The following is a 23,851-nucleotide window of genomic DNA, read 5'->3' as shown; positions in this document are numbered from 1 at the left end:
CACAAGTGGGGGAGGGGCAGAGAGAAAGAGAGAGAGAGAGAGAGAGGCAGAGAATCCCAAGCAGGCTCCGCACTGCTAGCACAGTGCATGACACGGAGCTCAATCTCACAGACCATGAGAGCATGGCCTGAGCCAAAATTAAGAGTTGGATGCTTAACCAACTGAGCCACCTAGGTACCCCTATTGCATTTTAAAAGTAAACTTAAGATGAACTCAGTTACCAGCCTGCTTGCGTGTAGATCTCAGCCTCAAAACGTACTAGCTATGCCAACCAGGGTATCCCACTTAACTAGAATTACTTTAACTTGTCTATGCCTCACTTACTTATCTGTTTGGGAGGACTAAATGAGTAACATAGTAAAGCATTTAAAGTAATGCCTGGCACATAGCAAGTGCTATATAGTGTTTGATTCTGTTATCATTACTACTTTGTTTTGATCTTTCGTTTTGGGGATCTATGTGTTTATAGCTGAATTACACTGAATCTTCTTCAGCATGCTGAAGTGTCCAACAAAACAGTATCCATAATGCTTTTTTCATAAGGGAGAAATTATTAAGATTGTAAAGATTCAAGAGAAAGGACCAGAACGTGAGGATTCCCACCCTGTTTCAAACCAAATAAATAGAATTGACCAAGTGAATGGAGAAGGTACAAAGCCTGGATCTACCCTTTATGGGCATAGACATGCCACATATAGAAATTCCGAAGTTAATGTTATTTGGTTTTCAGTAGATTTCTTATTAAAATGTCCACTCCCCCTGTTAAACTGGTATTTGGTTACGCCTGGGTGGCTCAGTTGGTTTAGCATATGGCTTTTGATTTCAGCTCAGGTCATGATCTCATGATTCGTGAGATCAAGCCCCACATCAGGCTCTGCTGATACCAAGGAGCCTGCTTGGGATTCTCTCTCTTCCTCTCTCTCTCTGCCCCTCCTCCACTCGTTCTTTCTCTCTCTCTCTCTCTTTCTTTCTCTCTCTCAAAAAAAAAACAAAAAAAACAAAAAAAAACCCACTCATGTTATTTTAGGACAAAGCACTGCCTACAGTACAAATCCCCAGATTTAGAGTTGAGCATCTGAAGTTTTGGTGACTTTTGAAACAAAATGGAATGTATTATAAAAACATAGGTTTTAGGCTTTTTACTCCTCTGCCTGAAATACATACCAGCTCTATCAAAAACTCCTTATAGATCAGCAGTTTAGGTGTAATAGTGTACTGAGTAGACCATAGCATTTGGAGTCAGGAAGCCTGCTTGGGGTATGGAGTCTGATAGCTGTGTGCGTGAGGCAACACATGTAACCTCTTTGAGCCTCGTCTCCCACATCTGTAAAATGGTGATAAAGATGCTTGTCCTGCCTCCTTCCCTTACTTATTGTATTATTGTAAGGATGAGTTGTAAAAGTGAATGTGAGAGCTTTTTGTAAATTATAAAACCTATGCAGATATTATTGTTATAGTAATTCTCAGGTTTTCGACCAGAGTAAAACTCTAATGAAGCCTTATAGTCAGATTAGGTGTTGCATGCCTTTACTTATTTAATTATATAATAAGATGAAATCATTTGAATTTAACATGCCTTTTATGGTATATTTTCTCACAGTACTTTAGTTTTTATGATGTTTTTCTTTGGTGTAACAAAGGAGGGCATTGTTTTTATCTGTAATTGTTTCCTTCAGGTGGCAGTTTGAGGAAATGGTTTCCAAGCTCTTCGCTGAAATTAGCTATATAGAGAACACAAAAGTGTATCCCTGTGATTTGTGAAATTGTCTCTGTAGGACACAGACCCTCTTGTCCTGGAGTGGAGCTGACCAGCAGAGGGTGCACGAGCTTTCCCAGGAGCTGGCTTCAAAGGCTAGGCTGGGCAGACCTGACTGGTGCCATCTGTGTTTGCTGTCTGATGATTAAGAAGTACTATAAATGAAAAGGTTCTGGCACACCAAAAACACAGTTACCAAATGGAAAGAGAGAGCAGTCTTAATGTCACTTAGCAATGTGGCAAGTACCTGCCGTAGTTGGTGAGTAGGAAGTTTCTAGATAATTGGAGTTTGGTCTTCTAGCATGGGTTATTTGTTTTCCACCTCCTCCTGCTACTCTTTGCCTTTTCCAATAATTTCTTTCTCTTTCTGTATTCTTTGCCCTTACCGTCTGAGCATCTGCAGTTGTTGGCCTTATGTGGTCTAACAAATTGGAGTCTTTTAAAACTGACCTTTCTCTGAACTTCTATGGCCCTAGGGTAAATGGGTCCTGGATCCAACTGTCTACAGCACCCTGTCTGGGTCCCCTTACCAAGGCTCTCACAGGTTCCATGGCATCTTTTCCTCCATGTAAATGGGTGACCGTTAGAAAAAAGACTTTGAGACTTTTCAAGTGTTACTATTACCACTGCCCATACCATCTTTTGTTCCTTCCTTCCCAAGCACGGATCTACCTGTGGATATTGTGTAGAGTTTATATACATAGCGATTGTAAAAATATTTTTATAAGTTTCCTGAATATAAAGGTTATTTGAGTTTACTTAAAAAGAAAAGAACATTTGAGATGTGTGAAGAAGAAAATAGAAGGAACTCCTTGAGCGTTTCAATCAGAGAAAACTGTAAATTCTTCCAGACTTTTCCTATACATATGTATATTTGTTATTACATATATTAATTTTTAAAAATGAGATCTTACTAAAGGTACGATTTTGTACCCTATTTTTTCCCCCACCTAAAAAAATCATGGACTTCTTTCCATATCAGTAAATTTAGGTTTATAAGCAATATTTTTGCAGGCTCCACACAGTCAGCACAGAGCCCGATGCAGGGCTCTATCTCATAAACCATGAGATCATGACCTGAGCTGAAATCAAGAGCCAGATGCTCAACCCACTGAGCCACCCAGGAGTCCCTAAGTAACATTTTTAAGTAGCTACATGATTTTCCCTTACATGGATATACAGTAATTCAGTCAGTTTTCTGAGGATGACTATTTAGATGGTGTACAGTTTTTCAGGATAATGTACAACAGTGCCATGACAAATGCTTAATATATTCTTCTGGTTACATTCTTAGGATATAATTCTAGAAATTGAATTTTCCATCAAATTTATTTTTCAAGAATTTTCATATGGGGGCGCCTGGGTGGCTCAGTCAGTTAAATGTTTGACTTCGGCTCAGGTCATGATCTTGTGATTCGTGGGTTCAAGCCCCACATCGGGCTCTATGCTGACAGTGCAGAGTCCGCTTCGGGCTGTGTCTCCCTTTCTTTATGCCCTTCCCCGCTTGTGCTTGCTTCTTCTTTCCCTCTTTCTCTCTTCCTCTCTAAAAAACAAATAAACATTAAAAAATTTAGAAAAAAAGAATTTTCATTTGTATTGACAGAGTTTCCTCAGAAAAGGTTTCTCAATGCAGTCTCCCCTGAGAGTGTGTGAGTATGCTTGTTTTTCTATACCACTGATCACAACATTTCACTTTGCCAAAATGATAAGTCAAATACTTAATTAAGCCATCATGCTCTTTTTAAATGTTTTTAAATGTTTTTATTTATTTTTGAAGGAGAGAGAGAGAGAGCATGAGCAGGGGAGGAGCAGAGACAGAGGGAGACACAGAATCACAAGCAGGCTCCATCCAGGCTCTAAGCGGTCAGCACAGAGCCCAATGCGGGGCTTGAACTCATGAACTTGAGATCATGACCTGAGCCGAAGTCAGACGCTTAACTGACTGAGCCACCCAGGCGCCCCCATCATGCTCTTTTTTAAAAAAATTAGTGGTCCTGCCATTCTCCTGGTCACCCCAGAAAATTAAGCCAAAAGGCAGCAGTTCTCCAACTGTTTGGTCTCAGGACTCCTTGACACTGAAAAATTATACCCCCAAGAGCTTTTATTTATATGGATCATAGTTGTCAATGTTTACTATATTAGAAATTAAACCGAAGAAAAATGTAAATATTTATTAAGTCATTTAAAATAACAGTAATAAACCCACTATATATTAGCATGAATACCATTTTTATTAAAAATATTTTCCAAAGGAAACAAGTTAATGAGAAGAATGGCATAGCTTTACATTTTTGCAAATCTCCTTAATATCTGGCCTCTAAGAGAAGATGGCCAGATTTTTTTTTTTAAGTATACTTAACACATAGTGTTATATTAGTTTCAGATGTACAACATATTGATTTACAATATGTACATTACTCAGTGCTCACTGTGATAAGTCACTGTCACCATGTGATGTTATTATGATATTGGCTATATTTCTTACACTGTACTTTTTGTCTCTGCATCTTATTTTAAGACTGGAAGTTTGTACCTCTTAATCCTCTCACCTGTTACACTGGATTCTTATGTTTGCTTCTGTATTGAGTCTGTGGTGATTTGTTGTTCTCTTTTAGATATGTGAAGAAAAGCTGATCTCACAGAGAAATGTGAGTAGGTAGAAAGAGGAGGAGTACTTTAATAGTCTCTTAGGATGAATGTGAATACTCTTCTTTGATATTGTACCAAATTCCAATAAGTGGTAGTTTCTTAAAGGTGAATTGCAATGTAATACTTGAAACCATGTCAGTGTACTTCTCTTAGTCTGTTACATTAAAATCCATTGATCGTCTTGCACTCTGAATGGATCTTTTACCCATGTATGATTTTGTGATACCATATGTGTCATCTGGAAAATATTGGTTCACTGAGTTGTGCATGTCTTCCAAACGTTGACACATTTTATTATACCATGTCAAAAATACCTTATTCTTCTCAGAACAGTGTTGAAGTGTCAGAAAGCTGTTAAGCTAAGCATGGTGGACACAAGTTTTCTAGAACTCTAACTTTTTGCTTAAAAGCTTGGATTTTATTAATGGCAACAAATGGTGTCAGTTGTTTTCCTGCCAGGCTTACTTCGTTTCTGAGAAAATGCCAAAGTACAAATGGTGTTCCATGAAAACAATTGTTTTGCTTCATCAAGGATACGCTGAAGTGAAACAGACTTTTTTTTTTCTCCTGTCGATGCATGGTTGGTGAAGAAAATAGTCACCTGCAGTACAGTTTGGTGCCACTGCCTTGATTCAGACTAAGGTGCCAGCAGTTTTATCCACCATTGCCTATGCATCATCAGTGCACCTGTCACCACTGTAAAAAAAGACAAAGAATATGTTGATATTATTAGGAAGAGAATTTTGACCTTTTGTGGACCCCCTTGAAGTGTTTTGGGCCCCTAGGGATCCCTGGACCACACTCTGAGAACCTCTAGTCCAAGGTAATCATAGGAACCCATTCTGTTTTCAGAGACTGATTTAGAGATAGTTTGTGACTCTCAATTCTGGCCAGAGAAATCCGAGAGCAAGCCTGTTGAGGGGCTTGTGAGATAATTTCTCCATCCCTAAAAAAAGACGTAAGAAAGAAATAGTCCTTTTCTTCCTCTGGATGTTGCTGTGTCAGTGTGATGCCTGGAGCTGCAGCAGCCATGTCGTAATTGGCAAAGGGAACGAGCCTTAGGGTGAAGGTGATGCTCAAAGAGCAGGATGGAGAAATAGCAAGAACGTGGGTCCTTGATGACATCCTTGAACTAAAGATGAAACCACACCTAGAACTGGCCCAACCTCTGGACTTCCAGTCATGAGAGATATTTTTCTCTCATTATTTAAGCCAAGATCTTCTGTTACTTGCAGTTGAAAGCACCCCCCAAAGATATTTTTTGTTAGTGTGATGAATATTTTTAAGTGTTTGGTGGCCATTTGCATTTTTTTGGTGAATGTTTGTTGATGGCATTAGCACATTTTCTACTGAGGTCATTTCTAAGTATTTTCTAAGTGTTCCTTATAGATCAATAGTACATTGCAGTGTTTTGCAGTATCTCCACTGGAGTCTTTTGTAGCATATCTTCCCATAAGCTTTTATAAACAATGTATTAGTCTTTGTCTTTCATTTTTAACTTTTTAGCTTTGGCGTCATGTTCAAAAGAGTCTTTTCTACCCTACTTTTTAGTAAGCACATATATTTTTTAGGCCTATTAAGGAGTATTTTTTACATTACCTGGAATTTATTTTGGTGTTAGATATAGCATTGGCATATAAATTTATTATTTCCAAATACGTAGGCCATTTTTTTTCTTTTTCTTTTTTAAAGATTTTATTGATTTATTTATATTTTATTTATTTATTTTTTAGTAGGCTCTACGCTCAACATGGGGCTTGAATTCACGATCCCGAGACCAAGAGTTGCATGCTGTACTGACTGAGCCAGCCAGGCACCTCCCCTAAAGATTTTATTTTTTTAAGTAATCTCGATACCCAACATGGGGTTTGAACCTACAATCACGAGATCAAGAGTCACATGCTTCACCGACTGAGCCAGCCAGGCACCGCTTCCTTTCTCTCTCTCTCTCTCTTCCTTTCTTCTTCCTCACTCTCTTTCTCTTTCTTTCTTTCTTTCTTTTTTTTCTTTCTTTCTTTCTTAATTTCTTTCTTTCTTTTTTTCTTTCTTTCTTTCTTTCTTAATTTCTTTCTTTCTTTCTTCCTTCCTTCCTTCCTTCCTTCCTTCCTTCCTTCCTTCCACACCCAAGTTGGGGCTTGGACCCACCACACCAAGATCTAGAGTCACAGGTTGCACCAGCTGAGCCAGCCAGGCTCCCTGGTAGCCCATGTTCTTCAAACACTTTTTTGAATAGTCCAACCATAACCTACTGATTTGAAATACTAGCTTTATTACAAATAGAATTCTTCCATGCATTTTGACTAGTTTCTGGATTATCTATTCTTTTTCACTGCTTTGACTATATATCCTAGCACTAGAGACATGGCTAAGTATACACATACTTGATGTATAGTGTACTCTAATGTCTGGAAAAATGAGTACTTCCCTACCCCCCTTTCCCCGATGCCACCGCAACTAGCATCACTATTTCCCTTCCAGTATTTTCCTGGCACTTTCTGCATGTGTATTCTTCCAGATAAACTTTTAAATTATTTGTTTAAGCTTCTCAAAAACATTTTTGGAATTTTGAATGAATTTCTTTAATTTTATGGATGATTTTGGTGAGAATTTACATTTTTACAATATTAATCTTCAGCTTCAGAAACCCATGTACCATCTTCCTATTTATTAAAATTATCTTCCATGCCCCTCTGTAGAGTTGTATAGCTCTCTTCATATCAGTTCTATACATTTCTGGCTAAGTTTATTCCTGCATATTTCATATTATGTTTGTTATACTCATAAGAGGAACCTTATCCCCTGTATATTTTCTATTTTGCTATTGATGTTAAAAAAAAACATTCAGCTCATATTTCCAGATAGTTTTGGCTTCTTAAAAAAGAATAAGCACACAGGATACTATCATTTGTGTTAGTACAGTATATACTGTGTGAACTTGATTTATGAGGTATGACTGTTTAAAGCTGTTTAAGGAAACAGAACATACCAGAAGCTAGATCTCAATGAATATGATCTTTCTAAGCTGGTTATGTTATAGCAACAAGAACAACAACTTACTGTAAAAAAAAATTAAGGGTATTATCCTCAAGCAAAGAGTTTGCCACCACTGAGGATATGAAAAAGAATTAATAGGCCTGCTATGAGGACATTATCTGAAAATAAAATTTCAAAGATGTTTATCATTGGAATAAATGGTAATCTCTCAAAGTGACTTACTTGAAGGGTCAACACTTATTTTGATGTCCACATCTAGTTTTTAGTTAAACAACATCACTTTTAGACACACCTTATGTTATCAGGTGGCAAAAAAATGGCTGACAAGTTTTATGTGTTTTGTTGTTGTTTTAAAAGAATCATATTGTTTTTGTATTAAATAAGATTCATGTTGCCCCAGGCATTATGGATTGGCAGTGTTTCAGCTGTTGGGAAAATGAAATTTGCCAGTTTTCTAAGATCATTTAAAATAAACAAATTTCTTTTTATCCACATTATGGATTTAAAAAGCATGTGTGGGCTAGTCTTGTATCTTAATCACCATTTAAAATGTTTCTATAGAACATATTGTTCTAGGGCGCATGGGTTGCTCAGGTCAGGGGCTTAGGTCAGGATCTCACGATTGGTAGGATCGAGCTCCAGGTCAGGCTTGTGCTGATAGCATGGAGCCTGCTTGGGATTCTGTTTCTGTCTGTCTCTCTCTCTCTCTCTCTCTCTCTCTCTCTCTCTCTCTCTCTCTCTGTCTCTCTCCACCCCCCACCCTGTCCCCTGTGCCCACATGTACATGTGCTCTCTCTCTCTCTCTCTCAAAATAAACTTAAAAAAAAAAAGAAAATGTAGTTCTGAGCTTTTAACAGCTGACTTACAGATAATATTAGAAATAAGACCTTTTATAGATTGAAGATCACAAAGGTTTCTCTACATGATGTGATCGAGGTTAAATATATAATTCTTTCTTGGGACTCCTGGCTGGCTCATTCAGTAGAGCATGTGACTTTGATCTTGGGGTTGTGAGTTCAACCCCCATGTTAGGTGTAGAGATTACTTAAAGATAAGTCTTTAAAAAATATTTTATATATACATATATAACATTATGTATGTATGTATGCATCTATCTATACATATATATATATATATATATATATATATATAAAATGTTCTTAAGCAACTTGCTATGGCATTATTATTCATGGGCTTTAAAAAATAATTCCTAAATTTATTGATTTTTTTTTTTAGTTTATATAATTTCTTGGAATAAGGTTTATTGTATGTTTAGGTAAAGAGTGTTTGTATCCTTTATTTCTTTGGGTGAGGAGTCTGGCTCCAAGTCAGAATCCTATGTGTGATGTTTCAGGCCTGACCATAGGCAATTACAAGATTTTCCTGGAAGGCCTCATGGGAAGAGCTACCATTCCCACACAAGAATTGGGGTACAGCCAGTGCATTGCAGTTTTCTGGAGTGATTGCAGTCAAGGCTCCCCTGGGCAGTCATGCTCAATAATGAGGACTGCTGCTGAGATACTTTCTCCACTTTGGTGGCTCAGTACTATTCCCCTCTTAGCTCTTCTTCCCCCAGCCCCACTCCCCTTTGCCCACGGATCCATAAAAAGGCAGGAGACAATTTCCCCCATCTGTGCTGCATCTACGTGATCCTTACCGAGTGCCATTCCGCAGGGAAAAATGGAATGCCGGAGCGCTGGTGCCTCTCGTTGTCTCTTGCTTACACCGTTGCAGTAAGTAAAAGGCTCGACTGTTAATTTCAGTTTGGCTTGTTGTCCTAATTTACCATTTCCGTACCTGATTGCTCAACAGTAGGAGGTGGGAATGGTGTTCCTAATAATTTACTAATTTTTCATCTGATGGATGTTTTTCCTTTTCAAGCTTTAAGGGGTGCCATTTATTTTTAATTTTATTTAAATCCAAGTTAGTTAACATACAGTGTAATAATGATTTCAGGAGTAGAATTTAGTGATTGATTCATCACTTATGTGTAACACCCAATGTTCATCCCAACAAGTGCCATATAGAAATGTTTCTGGAATTCACTGAATAATAATTTGACTTTATATTTGTGAGGTATGATGTATTTTTTTTTTTTTTTTTTAATTTTTTTTTCAACGTTTTTTATTTATTTTTGGGACAGAGAGAAACAGAGCATGAACGGGGGAGGGGCAGAGAGAGAGGGAGACACAGAATCGGAAGCAGGCTCCAGGCTCCGAGCCATCAGCCCAGAGCCTGACGCGGGGCTCGAACTCACAGACCGTGAGATCGTGACCTGGCTGAAGTCGGACGCTTAACCGACTGCGCCACCCAGGCGCCCCTGTATTTTATAACGTTCTGTGCAAGAACTTTGTAACTTCGGAATTATCTCCATTTTGCAAATGAGCCAATAGGTTCAGGCCCAGTAAGTGACTTTTCTAAAAGTCATGATAATAGATGGTTGGACCAGGACTTGAACTTGAGGCTTATTATATTCTTAGTTTAGCACTTTCTACTCTGCTTCCCTACTTCATTGTTAAATTAGTCTTACCTTCTTGGGAAGTTGGGACGACTTTAGGGCTGTTTAAACTAAGAAGTATAGTGCAAGGCTTGATTCTGTGGTGTTCATGAAGCCTTCTGGAAGTTATAAGTTAATGATAATGACAGTAATATCAGCTAAAGTTTACTGAGCACTTACCATGTATCCAGCACTACATTACATATATATTTTACATAGATCACCTTCTGTGACCTTCCTATATCTTAGAATACTCTTATTAGCCACCTTTGAGTAAATTAAAGTATCCCGTCAGAGGTTGTGTGGTAGCCGGTGGCACAGCCTGCACTCAACTTAGTCCAGACCCGTTGCCTCTCCACTTGAAACTGCTTTCCAAGAAGACTTGAGGTGATTCTGCCCTACTTTGCAATATTTCAGCTATTAAAGAGGAATAAGAGGGGCTCCTGGGTGGCTCAGTCAGTTAAGCGTCTGACTTCAGCTCAGGTCATGATTTCGCGGTTGGTGAGTTTGAGCCCCTGGTTGGGAACTGCACTGACATTGCAGAGCCTGCTTGGGATTCTATCTCTCCCTCGTTTTCTGTGCCTGTCCCACTCTCTGTCTCAAAATAAATAAACTTTAAAAAAAAAAAGGAATAAGAGAATTCTCTGGAACAGAATCTCCTAATACAGTATTTCTCAATGTTGAAAAATGTATAAACCTCCATTTAAAGGGGAAAAAATTCTCAGATCTCTGGGTTGACTTAAATTGACATATTGTTATACAAATCTAGGTAAAAGTCCTTGTGCATAGAGCTCTTTTTCAACTATAAAATCAAAATAAGTATAAATACCATCACAAGGCCAATAAAATTCAAATTAACAGCATAATGTGACTGCTGATGTGTTACCAAAACTAAATTGCAGCTCTCATTATTAATTAGGTACTGACCTCCTCCACGTAGGTTCACTTGACTTCAGCCCATCTTTACTATCACGTGCTGTGTATCTTCTCAATTCCCTTACCACTTTTCTCAATTTGAAATACTGCAGAATCTTTTGCAGTGTGCTATATACTCAGACGCTTCATTTCCATATTATATCTGTGCTGCTTGTTGCCAACAAGATCATAAATGCAAACCCAGGCACTGAAATCAAGTAGCAGTTATACCTTTGCTCCTATTGATTTTGTTTTTAGATTGTCATAATAAAAACACGATTTAAAAAATTGTCATAGGACCTCAGTTTGACAAACCCAGTTTGCTTGTTTGTTTTTAATTGTTTTAAGTCATCTCTATACCAACGCACAACCCCGAGATCAAGAGTCACATGCTCTACTGACTGAGCCAGCCATGCACCCCAAAGGCTGTTTTCATAGGTGTGTCCAGTAGGAGATTTTTCCTGAAGAGCAAGGAATGGAGATCTGTTGTAATGACCTTCAGAAGGTTAAAATGAGGTGGTGGATGGCCATCATGTTTTTAGCTCCTGTCCATGCTAAAGTTTCTCTGTCATGGGTGTTTATAACCTTGTGGTTCTTTCTAGCCACATGTAAGAGCTTCTCTCATTGAGAGCAGGATTTCCTTCCCATTGTTACAGTGTTACTGTTTTTGTTACTAGGTGACATGGGTTAATAAACTCAGAAGGCCTCATTATCAACCCATACATTCTATCTCTCTTCCCCTTCTTTTTCTTTTCTTTTTTCTTTTCTTTCCTAAAAGAAAATAAAATCTTTTGTAAGATTTTATTTTTAAGTAATCTGTACACCCAACATGGGGCTCTGATTTATAACCCTGAGATCAAGAGTTGCATGCTTCATCAGGTGCCCCCCCTTTCCCTTATTTCTGTTTAACCCAGGCTTAAGCCCCGTGAAGTCCATCAGCTGCACCCCACCCTCATCCCTCCTTCTCCTCTATCCTCTTTATTTTTTTATTTCTGGTCATTTTGGGCTTATTTCATGGTCATCAGTTCTCTTCACCCTCAATTCCACTGTCCTAAGTCACCACTACTTTCTGTACTACCAGCCTGGACAGGCCTAATCTAGATAAAAACAAATATATTGCCCCCAGACTGCCAGGTGGTAGAGGAAATCATATAACTGCTTTATCAGGTTACTTTTTTTTTTTTTTTTTTAAGAGAGAGAGAGAGAGAGAAAGAGAGAGTTCAAGCGGGGAGAGAGGCAGAGGGGGAGAGAGTTTTGAGCAGGCTGCAAGCTCAACCTGGAGCCCAACACAGGGCTCAATCCCATGACCCTGGGATCATGATCTGAGCCAAAATCAAGAGTGGGATGCTCAACTGACTAAGCCACCCAAGTGCCCCACTATCAGGTTACTTTTGGTTACAGATAACAGAAAGCTCAGATTGGCTTAAATAATTGAGGGAATGTATTGGCTAAATAACTGAAAAAGCCAGCGGTGGGACAGGCTTCAAATGAAACTTAATCCAGCTACTTAACAATGGCATCTAACTTCTTTTTATCTTTCAATTTTTCTTTCAGAGTTAGTTTCACCCTAAAGTTGTACCATCCTGAGACCAGACCAAGATGGCTTTTGTTATGTACTGAATTGTGTCTCCCCAACTCTGCCCCAATTCATGTGTTGAAGCCCCAACCCCCAGTGTGACTGTTGGAGATAGGGCCTTTATCGAGATAATAATAGTTAAGTGAGATCATAATGGTGGGGCCCTAATCCAATAAAACTGTGTCCTGGGGTGCTTGGGTGGCTCAGTTAAGCATCCAGTTTCAACCGCAGGTCATGATCTTTCCATTCCTGAGTTTGAACCTCCTGTCTGGCTCCATGCTGACAGCTCAGAGCCTGGATGGAGCCTGTTTCAGATTCTGTATCTCCCTCTGTCTCTTCCCCTCCCCCACTTGTGTTCTGTCTCTCTCTCTCTCTCAAAAATAAATAAACATTTAAAAAAATTAAAAACAAACAACTGTGTCCTTATAAGAAGAGAGACACTAGAGAGACATCTCTTTCCCCAAGCATGCATGGAGGACACAGCTATCTACAGGCCAGCAAGAGATACCTCACCAGAACCTCACCAATTCTGATACCACCTTGATACTGAACTTCTGGCTGCCAGAACTGTGAGAAAATAAATTTCTACTTTTTAAACCATCCAGTCCTTGGCATTTTGTTAAGGCAGCCTGAGCTAACTAGTAACAGCTTTCAGCAGCTACAGGGCATCATGTTTCCTCTTTCATCCATAACAGGTACGAGAAACTATCTTTGTCCTAAAATCTCTGGCAGTAGACCTAAGGTGCACTCTGTTGGACAGGTTTAGTCACATACTTACCTCTAAACCAATCACTATACCCATAGTTTTGGAATGTGGCTGATTGGCTTAGCATAGATTAAGCAGTTCACCTCTAGTTTCAGCCAGGTCTCCTGTGGCTTCTCTACAAACTCAAAGATTTCAAATACATGAGCTATTTATTAGTGGGGAGTGAGTGCTCAGGAGGCCACCAATAAATGATCACTAATGTGAGTCACAACATCAGATGGACCAATTAGCTGTTAACATTCCTTTACTCAAATGTTGTTAGTTTTCTTTTCCATTTTTTTCTGTTCCTCCTTTTCTCAAGTTCCCTACCTTTCAGCCTCTTCACAAAGAGAGCATCAGGGATTCGGGTGGGGGGTGCCTGGTGGCTCGGTCAGTTAAGCATCTGACTCTTTCTGCTCAGATCATGATCTCATGGTCATGAGATCGAGCCCCACATTGGGTTCTATGCTGGACATGCGCCCTGCTTAAGATTCTTGCTCTCCCTCTGCCCTTCACCCCAACTTGCTCTCTCTCTCTCTCTCTCTCTCTCAAAAAAAAAAAAAACAATTTTTTTAAAGTTATTAAGAAGAGAGTATTGGGAAAGGACTCATTGAACAATCTTCCCTTTCACCACAAACCCACCTGTTCTCACTCATCAGAGGATGAGATTGTTCTTGACATCTTACATAGTTAACTATGTTTTTGGTGTACTTAATTCCCCACCCTTCCTCCCACTTTTTGAAATTTGTTTGTCAACCATCCATCTCTTTCCAATATTTTCATTCTTTTTTTTTTTCAATATTAGGTTTTCTCTCATTCTACAAAGATACTCAAGATTCTCTGCATCTTAACAAATAACTCTTCTTTGATCTAGGTGACACCTCAAGATTTAGCCAAGTTCTCTCTTTTCCCTTCCACCGCCTATCAGACTCATCTCTATTCACTACCTCCCCTACTCATATTGACCTACTTATTCCTCAACTCTGCCTTCTGCTGGCACAGCCAGGATCAAAACACTTTGATAAAGGTCATCATTGATCTCTGCTTCCAAAACCTGTTATTTTTAGTTTCTTTTAGTGTTCTTTAGTATTTGATCACAGAAGCTGATTCTTCTTCCTCTACCCGTCTCCTAAGTGTTGTATTACTATGAGTTCCATCTGTCTCATTTTTTTCTCTTGGTCAATTGATCATGACTTCAGCCACCACCTGGAAACCAGTGATCTGTCTCCCAAATCTACATCTCTAGTGCCTACCAGCTACCTAAATTCATGTTGCAATACCCATTTAAATATATTGTGGGATCCTTAAAATTTGTCATGTGCAAACAAACTATCTCCTCTTCTCTACCACTGTCCCACCATTGTCATAACCTTTTTTCTGAATTCTGTCATGAATAGTCTCATCCTCTACCCAGCTACCCAAGCCAGAAGTTGTGTTTCATGTTTGGCTTCATCCTGCTTTCACATCTAGTCATTTCAAAAAAAAAACCCAAAAAACAAACAAACAAAAAAAAACTATTGATTCTGACTCTAAAATATGTCTTGACTTGGCCCCTTCCTTGATTTTCATGCTGCTGTCTTCTCTAGCTCCCATGATCTCTGACAAATTCTTATTGTGTGGAGCCCGCATTTAATCAGTTCTGTGTAGGAGTGGTTCTCAACCATTGATGTGCACCAGGATCATATATGAAGATTTTAAAAGCTATACATGCAAAGGGGCGCCTGGGTGGCTCAGTCAGTTAAGTGTCCGACTTTGGTAGTTTGGTAGTATAAAACCATCATAATAGTCTTTATAGAATACAAATCTGGTCATGTTGCTCACCTTGTTTAAAACTCTTCAGTTGTTGTCAATGCCTTTAGAAAAACATTGAAACTGCTTAATTTGGTAGAAAGATTCCTATCTAGCTCCGGCCTAAATTTCCAGCCTTATAAACACCTCCCGCCCCTACCCCCACCCCCTGTCTGCCCTTCACATCATAGACTGTAAGCATACAAAGTTAATTCTTTTAAATAAACTTTTCATTTTAGAACAGTTTTAGATTTATAGAAAAATTGTGAAAATAGCATAGCTACCATATATTCCATACCAAGTTTCTCCTATTATTAACATCTTATATTAGTATGGTATATTAGTCACAATTAATGAACCAGTGTCAATACATTACTGTTTACAGTAAAGTACATAGTTTACTTGGATTTTCTTAGTTTTCACCTAATATCCTTTTTCTGTTCCAGAATCTCAGTCAGGACACCACATTGCATTTAGTTGTCATGTCTCCTTAGGTTCCTCTTGGCCCTTACAGTTTCTGAGATTAACTGGTTTTTTTTTGTTTGTTTGTTTGTTTTTTTAATGTTTACTTTGGGAGAGAAATAGAGCATGAGCAGGGAAAGGCAGAGAGGAAAAGAGAGAATCCTAAACGGGCTCTGCCAGTGCAAAGCCCAACACAGGGCTCAATCCCACAAACCGTGAGATCATGACCTGAGCCAAAATCAAGAGTCCAATGCTTAACCAACTAAACCACCCAGGCACCCTTCAGATTACCTTGTTTTTTTTTGATAACCTTGATGGTTTTGAAGAGTACTATCAGGTATTTTAAAGAATGTTCCTCAAATGAGGTTTGTCTGATGTTTTTCTTACGATTAGACTGGGGTTATGGGTTTGCGGGGAGGAAGAAGAATACAGAGGCAAAGTGCCATTCTCATTACATCATGTCAAGAATACATACTATCAACACACCTAGGTGGCTCAGTCAGTTCAGTGTCTGACTCTTGATTCTGGCTCAGGTCATGATTTCGTGGTTTGTGGTACTGAGCCCCAAGTCAGGCTCTGTGCTAACAGCATGGAGCTTACTTGGGATTCTCTCTCTCCCTCTCTCTCTCTGCCCCTCCCCACTCTCTCTCTCTCTCTCTCTCTCTCTCTCTTTCTCTCTTTCTCTCTTTCTCTTCCTCTCTCTCTCAAAATAAACATTAAAAAAAGAATATATACTATCAACATGACATCACTGTTGATGTTAACTTTGATTACCTGAGTTAGTGTTTGTCACGTTTCTCTACTTCAGAGTTAACTTTCTTCCCCTTTCCATACTGTACTCTTTTTTAAAAAAATAGTTTTATTTATTTTTGAGAGACAGAGCGTGAGTGGGAGAGGGGGCAGAGAGAGAGGGAGACACAGGATCCAAAGCAGGCTCCGGGCTCTGAGCTGTCAGCACAGAGCCCAATATGGGGCTCGAACTTGGGAACCTTGAGATCCTGACCTGAGCTGAAGTCGGACGCTTACCCAACTGAGCCACCCAGGTGCCCTTCCATACTGTACTCTTTAGAAGGAAGTCACTCTGTGCAGCCTGTACTTAAGGAATGAGAAGTTATGGTCCACCCCCTTGAGGATGGAGTATCTACATAAGTTATTTGGAATTCTTCTGCATGGGAAATTTGTCTCCTTTCCTTCATTTATTTATTTAATCAATCATTTATATCCATATGGACATATGGATATTTATTTTATTTGGGGGTTATAACCCAAACTATTTTGTTGCTCATAGTGTTTCAGCTTTGGCCCCATTAGGAGCTCTTTCAGTTGGCTCACATGTCCCTTTAACATACCTCTTTCATTGTGGGGTTTGGGGGTTTGTTTGTTTTATTTTATTTTTGAGCACTTCCTTACTTTCTGGCACTTATTAGATGCTCCAAACTCATCTTGTATGTTCCTTGCCCCAGTCCTGGCATCAGTCATTTCTCCAAGGAGCACTAGTTCCTTTTATTAGAGAATAGTATTAGAAACCAAGATCTGGGTGCTTCATGTGCTTGTTGCTACTGGGATGTGGTCACTTCTAGGCCTTCTCAGCCAGCAGAGTAAGGAAATATATGTATATACCCTAACTTGCTAACATGTATATACATATCTACAAATATTTCTATGTATGACATCTGTATTTATGTAAAGCTCTACATGAGTTCATACTGATGATTCCATTTCTAATCCATTACCACATGTATCATTCCAAGCTTCTTCCCTTTGTTTGTAACCTTCCATTCCCAGTGAGAAACCTGGTTCCCACCGTCTACTATTTTTTTCTGAATTGTTCAATTCCAATGTGTTTTTATAGTGCTTTCAGAATTGTTAACCCTTTTTCAGCTGGATTACAGTGCTTATTATACTTCTTGCCTTTAGTTTTAAAGACTAATTCATTTTCAGAGTTACCTTATTAGCATCTTTTTCCAAATTAATTTTTATTTCCTGAATGTACCATATGCTTTCACACTTTTTTGTCTTTAATTGTGCCAGTCCCTCTGCCTGAAATGTCCTGGTTTTTATCCTTATCTCCTTGGAATATTGCCACTCATTCTTCTAGACCCAGCACAGATTTTGCCTCCACCCAGAAACTTTCCTGGCCACTACCAATAGCCTTTAATCATTCATTCTTCTCTGCTCTAATAGCACCTTGTACCCACTTTTACCACACATGCGTCAGGACTCCTTGTTTGCATCTCATTCTTCTTCACTGGATGGTAAGATCCTTAAGGTCAGAAACCAAATGGATTTGTCCCTGGATTGCCAGGACTTAACAGTAGTGGATATTGTATCTTAGAATCCTCTTGGATGAAAAAATAACAGAAAACCTAATAGTGGCTAAAATATATAAGGACTTATTTTCTTACCTAGCAAGAAGTCCAGAGGGAAGGTGGTAACTAACATTGGTTTACCTGTTCAGGGTTGCCATCAAGAATCAGATCCTTTTCCTCCTTTGTACATAGCATTGCATCTAAGTTCAGGAAAGAGGTAGGGTGAGATTGTGCCAGCAGGATATCCTCTGCCCCCTTTTCCTCTGTAGGAAAGCAACGACATTAGCTCCTTAACAGGTTTCTGTCAGCTAGAACTTGGTGTCTTGTCTCCTCTAGCTATAAGAGAAGCTGGAAAAGTGAGTTTTTAGGAAGACTAATCTTTTGAGTAAGAACAAGATGTTGGAATAATCACAGATGCTCCAAGTAATCACAAGACCACAAGGAAATCAGGGATCTGTTCCTTATTGGATAAAAGGCCTAAGGATAGAAAACCAGTCCAAGAAGGCTCTTCCATACAAGAAAAAAACATGAGTGATCCAAGTGGGAGCACAGGTAGAAAGCACAGGTTCATCTTTTGTAGAATCTAACATCCTCTGGCCATCCACTCTATAATCCTAGACAATTCAATATTCCTCTCTGGAGACCTTCATCTTTGTCTTTTCTCATGTAGAAATTGTACCATTCATGTGAATTCTACTTTTTATTCTTTGGCCCCTTTTCTGTTACGCCTTCTGTGGTTTTGCAGTTAGAATTTTCCCTGATAGTCCATGGTGCAGTTTGCCTTGTTTTTTTTGCAAGTTATAACTAGTTGTAGTTCTTTAAAGTAGAATTTACACAGTGCTATAGCTTCTGCTTACCTAAATTCCATGTTATTTTGAAATTATAGAAATACATTCATTTGGACACCTTTATTCACTGATTCTGTATTTCAGGCTTTTTATACCTAACATCCCTTTATGATATAAAGTTTTTATAATATTCCATTTTGTAACAGGGGAGCGTTATTGATACATTAGTCCAAAATGTGACTGGGTAAATCCTGCATATGTGTACAAGTACCTTCTGCCATCTGCTATGTCTAGGGATAGAGACCTTTGCAATGAACAAAAAGCAGAAGTCTCGTTAACAGATGAACTACATCAATCTCATCCATGTGCATTTTTTACTAGCACTTGTCGAGACTGATAGCACATAAAGTATGCATGTAACTTAGTACCCTTTCTCAGCCCACCAAATCTAATTAATGCCTCCAGAGGTTACTATAGCGCACACAAATGTGAAATGCCAGGTGAATGAGTTAAAACAGATTTCATTCTGGTCCAGCATAATGATTTTGGAAACAACTTCCAGCGTAAGTAGAATGGTATATCCTTCAGATGTTTAGGATTGAGGCTCCTTTAAGATGGGCTGACATGAAATCCCTTAAAGAACTTGTGAGTCCCAGTAGACCCTCGTGAGTACATGGTGTGGCCCCCTTTAAGGGCAGTCATAGTGAGCAAACACTGAGCATGAGATTTCCATTTTGAAGCTGCAAAGTGACTGATGTCATGGTGTGATCAAAGTGCTCTGCAAATACTTACTGTAATTATTGTTGTTGTTCTGTTCTTGCTAATAGCCTTATTTATACCCTGAAATTATAATCATCCATAGAAAGATTAAAACAAGATGTATAAGTTTTCTGAGCTGTTTGCCTCACAGATGGTCACCCTTGGAGTTCTTAGAAATTGCCAGGGTTAATTGAAGCTTTAGTTTTCACTGCAGTGTAGTTGATACTTAAGTGTTTCTTACCTGTCGGCTTTCACTATCCAAAAACAGTACAACAATAGCACTTTAATTTGCTCTCATTAATGCTAGCCTCTCAGGTAATGTTAGTGCAGTTTTATCTAGATGATGTTTGTTCCTCTGAATGAAACCTTTGTACCAGCTTCCCAACTGAGAAGAAAAGCTAAACAGTGACAAAGGTAAAAACACAAATGTCTCGCTAATTTATCTTTTAAGATGCTCAGAACCCAGGAAACATCAAAGGGGAGTTAACTTTTAAGTGGTGGGCAGGCATTTAGTGTATGATTAACAGCAGTTTCTTTTCCTGTGATTTCAGTTAGCTGAGACAACTGGGAATCATTCTTGGGGAGCCTAACAAATAGTTTTTGCTCAGAGCCAGCTGAATGCTCCAAGGATAACTGTTACAGATTCACACAAACAGCAGTACTATTTGCTCTAGTTCTTTGGTGCTTTTCTGGTAGTATTGAGATGTGAGACAGCAATCTTAGGATCAAGCTTAGATAGAAGGCAAGTAAGGTCCTCCTTTGCCTCTAACCCTCAGCTGTGTAAAAGTAGAAGACCAGCGAGAATAAAATGGGTATTAAAATGTTACATTATAGGGGCGCCTGGGTGGCGCAGTCAGTTAAGCGTCCTGACTTCAACCAGGTCACGATCTCGCGGTCCGTGAGTTCGAGCCCCGCGTCAGGCTCTGGGCTGATGGCTCAGAGCCTGGAGCCTGTTTCCGATTCTGTGTCTCCCTCTCTCTCTGCCCCTCCCCCGTTCATGCTCTGTCTCTCTCTGTCCCAAAAATAAATAAACGTTGAAAAAAAAAATTAAAAAAAAAATAAAATGTTACATTATTTAGGTGATACAAGAGCTCTTTGCCTGCATCTTGAGATTTGAGTATTGGCAAAAGTGTAACGATGCTTTCCTAAATCTGGGGACTAGTGTCTCCCACTGGAATTGCTTGCTATTTAATTAAGGCCCAAGAGAAGAAACAGAATTGCAAAAAATGAAGGAGGAGAAGGAATTCTGGGCCTCCTTAAATCAGTTAGAGCAAATTAGCAACCCCAGTAAAGACTGGAGAATCAATGCTGTAATCCTTGCTTGCAGGTGTGATGTACAAAAGTAGAAGGCAAATGGGTGATTTATATGTATGTGAATAACAAAGATGTAAAAACAACACGCAATGAAAGTAGAGCGTGGACTCTCCAGTTAGACTGCTTGAGTTCAAATTAAAGCCTCATCAGTTATGGGTTGGGTGACCATTAAGCATGTTAGTTTTATGTCATCCTGTATGGGTTTTTCCTTTGTAATGTGGGTATAAAAATAATGCCCTGTGATAGGGAAATAGAGGTTAAATAAGATAATACATGTAAAGTGCTTGGAATAGGGTCTCACACATGGCAAATACTTAACTTTTTTATTAGTTGAGATTTACATGAAAGATAAATTGGGATCAGTGCTTTTACTTCCTCAAATATTTTTTTCAGTTTTCAAAATTTAGTATGGAGTGTTTCCTTCAACTGAAGTTATCCTTTTTACTTAAAAAGTACTTAAAACTATTATTCTATAAAAATTAAATTTGCAGTTATTTAAGAAACACTTTTTCATGTTTGTAACATATTCTTACATATTCTGGTAGAATATGGTATAGTTTGCTGGTATGGTAAAACAGATGGGTGAGTCATTGTGAAAAGGGCTCCATTTTAGTAGAAAGCAAAGCCTTTTGCCAAAATCGGAGGTAGGGCAGAGATCTTCCTTCTATACCAAGGCTTCTTCTTTTGCTATGCACAAGTGATGAGCCCAGCAGAGTGGTATTAAAACCATCTTCTCCTTGGCTTGTCATACTGTATGTGGAACCTGAGGCATTTTGTACATTTGTGCTTTTCCTTGCATTCTAAAATAGGTCCACACTTAGCTGTATCTAAGCTGGCAGAAAGTCTGTCAGCATTTCATGGCATACCTCTGTGTACTTACAACTAAAAAGTATAATGTTATAGATAATAAAATTCTGATATTTACTCTGATAAATTCTGATATTTATCTGAGCGTCAGGTCCTTTTTGGATCTGTTCCTTAGTGATTTCTTTAGCCAATTAAATACTCATGACTGAGTCGTGGCATTGAAATCTCAGAGGGCCATGGCCCTGAAGTCATGCTCATTCTGTTTCACTTTGACCTTGACAAGACTCGATAGGAAGAACCACTATGGGATGGTGAGCTGCAGTAGGAACCTATAGGCAAAGTAAGTAAAAGAAAGTAAAGTAAAAAGTAAAAAAAATACCGTATGATTTTACGGACTAGAATTTGATATGGCAGAATTGGTTTGAGCTAAGTTAAATGAAGGGTGAAGACCACAAAACTCTTTCAGGTGCTTCCAACAGTAAACAAAAACTTTCTAAACACCAAACAAGGATTTGTGAAGATTTTTGTTACCTTCATTTTTCTCTTCTCTGAACTAAAGGAACTCAAACTAAATATCAGCCTTAGCAATTAAAGCACACTAAAACACGTCTAAAAAACTCTTACTTAGGCTTCTCCCTTTTAGATACCCTCAAGTTTTATTTCTGACAAACACTTGATAACTTGAAACTACAATGAGAAGCACGGAAGTCTGTGAGAAAAGCTGCATTGTAACAATGTAGCCAATATTCAGACAATTCAAATATACAATTGTTCTACTTATCAGAGTTATGCTGGCCTCATAAAACAAAATGATAAGTGTTCTCTCCTCTATTTTCTGAAAGACTCGGTGTAAGATTTTGTTATTTCTTCCTTAAGTGTTTGATATTCACTAGTGAAGCCATTGGAGCTTGCAGTTTTCTTTGTAGACAGGTTTTTTGTTTTTTATCATGGTAAAATATATATAAAATTTAACATACATTTTAATCTTTTTTTCAGTTTATTCGTTTTGACAGACAGCGTGCACACGGACATGTGTGCAAGTGGGGTGGGGCAGAGAGAGTCCCAAGTGGGGCTCAATCCCACAAACTGTGAGATCATGACCTGAGCTGAAATCAAGAGTTGGATGTTCACTGATTTGAGCTGCCCAGGTGCTCCCCATTTTAATCTTTTTCAAGTATACAGTTCAGTGACATCAAGTATATTCACGTTGTTGTGCAGATATCACAACTATCCATCTCTAGAGCTTTTTCCCCAACTGAAGCTATATACCCATTAAACACTTAACTTCCCATTCTCTCATCCTGGTAGCCCACCACCATTCTACTTTCTGCCTCGATGAATTTTTAACTATTCTAGGAACTTCATGTAAGAGGAATGATACTACATTTGTCCTTTTATGATTGGCTTATTTTACTTAGCATAATTTCTTCAAGGCTCATCCATGTTGCAGCATGCATTAAAATTCCCTTCTTTTTAAACTGAATAATATTCCATTTTACGTATATGTTATTTTGTTTATCCATTCATCTTTTGGTAGACACTCAGGTTTTTTTCCACCTTTTGTCTATTATGAGTAATGTTGCTATAAACATGATGTACAAATATCTCTTCAAGTCCTTCCTTGCACTTACTTTGGATATACATCCAGAGGTAGAATTGCTGGATTGCACAGTAATACCATGTTTGATGTTTTGAGGAATTGCCATACTGTTTTCCACAACATCTGCACCATTTTATATTCCCACCACCAATGCACAAAGGTTCTGGTTTCTCCACATCCTTTTTTTTTTTTTTAAATAATAGCCATCCTAATGGGTATGATGTTTGTTTTGCTTTTAATTACAAATTAAATTTATTTAATAAATTTAGGGCTATTTGAATTTTTTTTCTTGTGCTGTTTTGGTAAGTTATTGCTAAATTGTGGTTTTTTTTTTTTTTTTTTTTTTTTAATTTTTTTTTTTCAACGTTTTTTTATTTATTTTTTGGGACAGAGAGAGACAGAGCATGAACGGGGGAGGGGCCTAGAGAGAGGGAGACACAGAATCGGAAACAGGCTCCGAGCCATCAGCCCAGAGCCCGACGCGGGGCTCGAACTCACGGACCGCGAGATCGTGACCTGGCTGAAGTCGGACGCTTAACCGACTGCGCCACCCAGGCGCCCCGCTAAATTGTGGTTTTGATGGCATTTATCTCATCTAATAAATGGAATATAATTTTTTGTAATACTTCATTATTAGCTTTTCAATGCCTATAGGGTCTGTGGTGATGCCTCCTATTTTATTCCTGTTATTGGAAATTTGTGGGGTTTTTTCCTTTTTTTTTTTCACATTAGATGAGTAATGTGCTGAGGTCATAACAAGGTTTGAGGGAAGCACATGTCACACAACACAACAGCATGAACACCCAATCCTTACACTTAAGAACTACAAAAGGATCCAGGGGGCGCCTGGGTGGCGCAGTCGGTTAAGCGTCCGACTTCAGCCAGGTCACGA

General features: G+C 38.7%; 1 protein-coding gene, 1 long non-coding RNA gene and 1 other non-coding gene across 13 annotated transcripts in view; 1 reads left to right on the top strand and 2 right to left on the bottom strand.

The window, feature by feature from the left end:
• The window catches only part of METTL8 (methyltransferase 8, methylcytidine), a 99,568-nt gene that overhangs the window by 10,093 nt on the left and 65,624 nt on the right, over nt 1-23,851 (top strand). For 8 of the 11 annotated variants that reach the window (XM_019838253.3, XM_045033944.1, XM_019838252.3 and 5 more), the window contains exon 2: nt 9,074-9,132. The exons of 1 other annotated variant lie outside the window; for it this stretch is intronic. In XM_019838253.3, the coding sequence (XP_019693812.3) occupies nt 9,085-9,132 (48 nt within the window). In that variant the 5' untranslated portion in view covers nt 9,074-9,084. Of the gene's footprint in view, nt 1-1,775; nt 2,016-9,073; nt 9,133-12,722; nt 13,083-23,851 lie in introns of those variants that run through there. 2 more of the 11 variants (XM_045033943.1, XM_023259455.2) reach the window with 2 other exon arrangements.
• Nucleotides 3,969-11,721, bottom strand: LOC109502728. The gene is made up of 2 exons (XR_002161539.2): nt 11,214-11,721; nt 3,969-5,101 (listed from the first exon to the last, which is right to left on the bottom strand). It is a non-coding gene; the product is annotated as an uncharacterized LOC109502728 (long non-coding RNA).
• On the bottom strand, nt 23,686-23,794 carry LOC111562179. Its single transcript, XR_002745223.1, has one exon. It is a non-coding gene; the product is annotated as a small nucleolar RNA U13 (small nucleolar RNA).

The sequence above is a fragment of the Felis catus genome, chromosome C1 (genome assembly GCF_018350175.1).
Source record: "Felis catus isolate Fca126 chromosome C1, F.catus_Fca126_mat1.0, whole genome shotgun sequence".
Taxonomy (NCBI): domain Eukaryota; kingdom Metazoa; phylum Chordata; class Mammalia; order Carnivora; family Felidae; genus Felis; species Felis catus.
The sequence above is the reverse complement of the archived record's forward strand: the minus strand, read 5'-3'. Positions and strand labels throughout refer to the sequence as shown.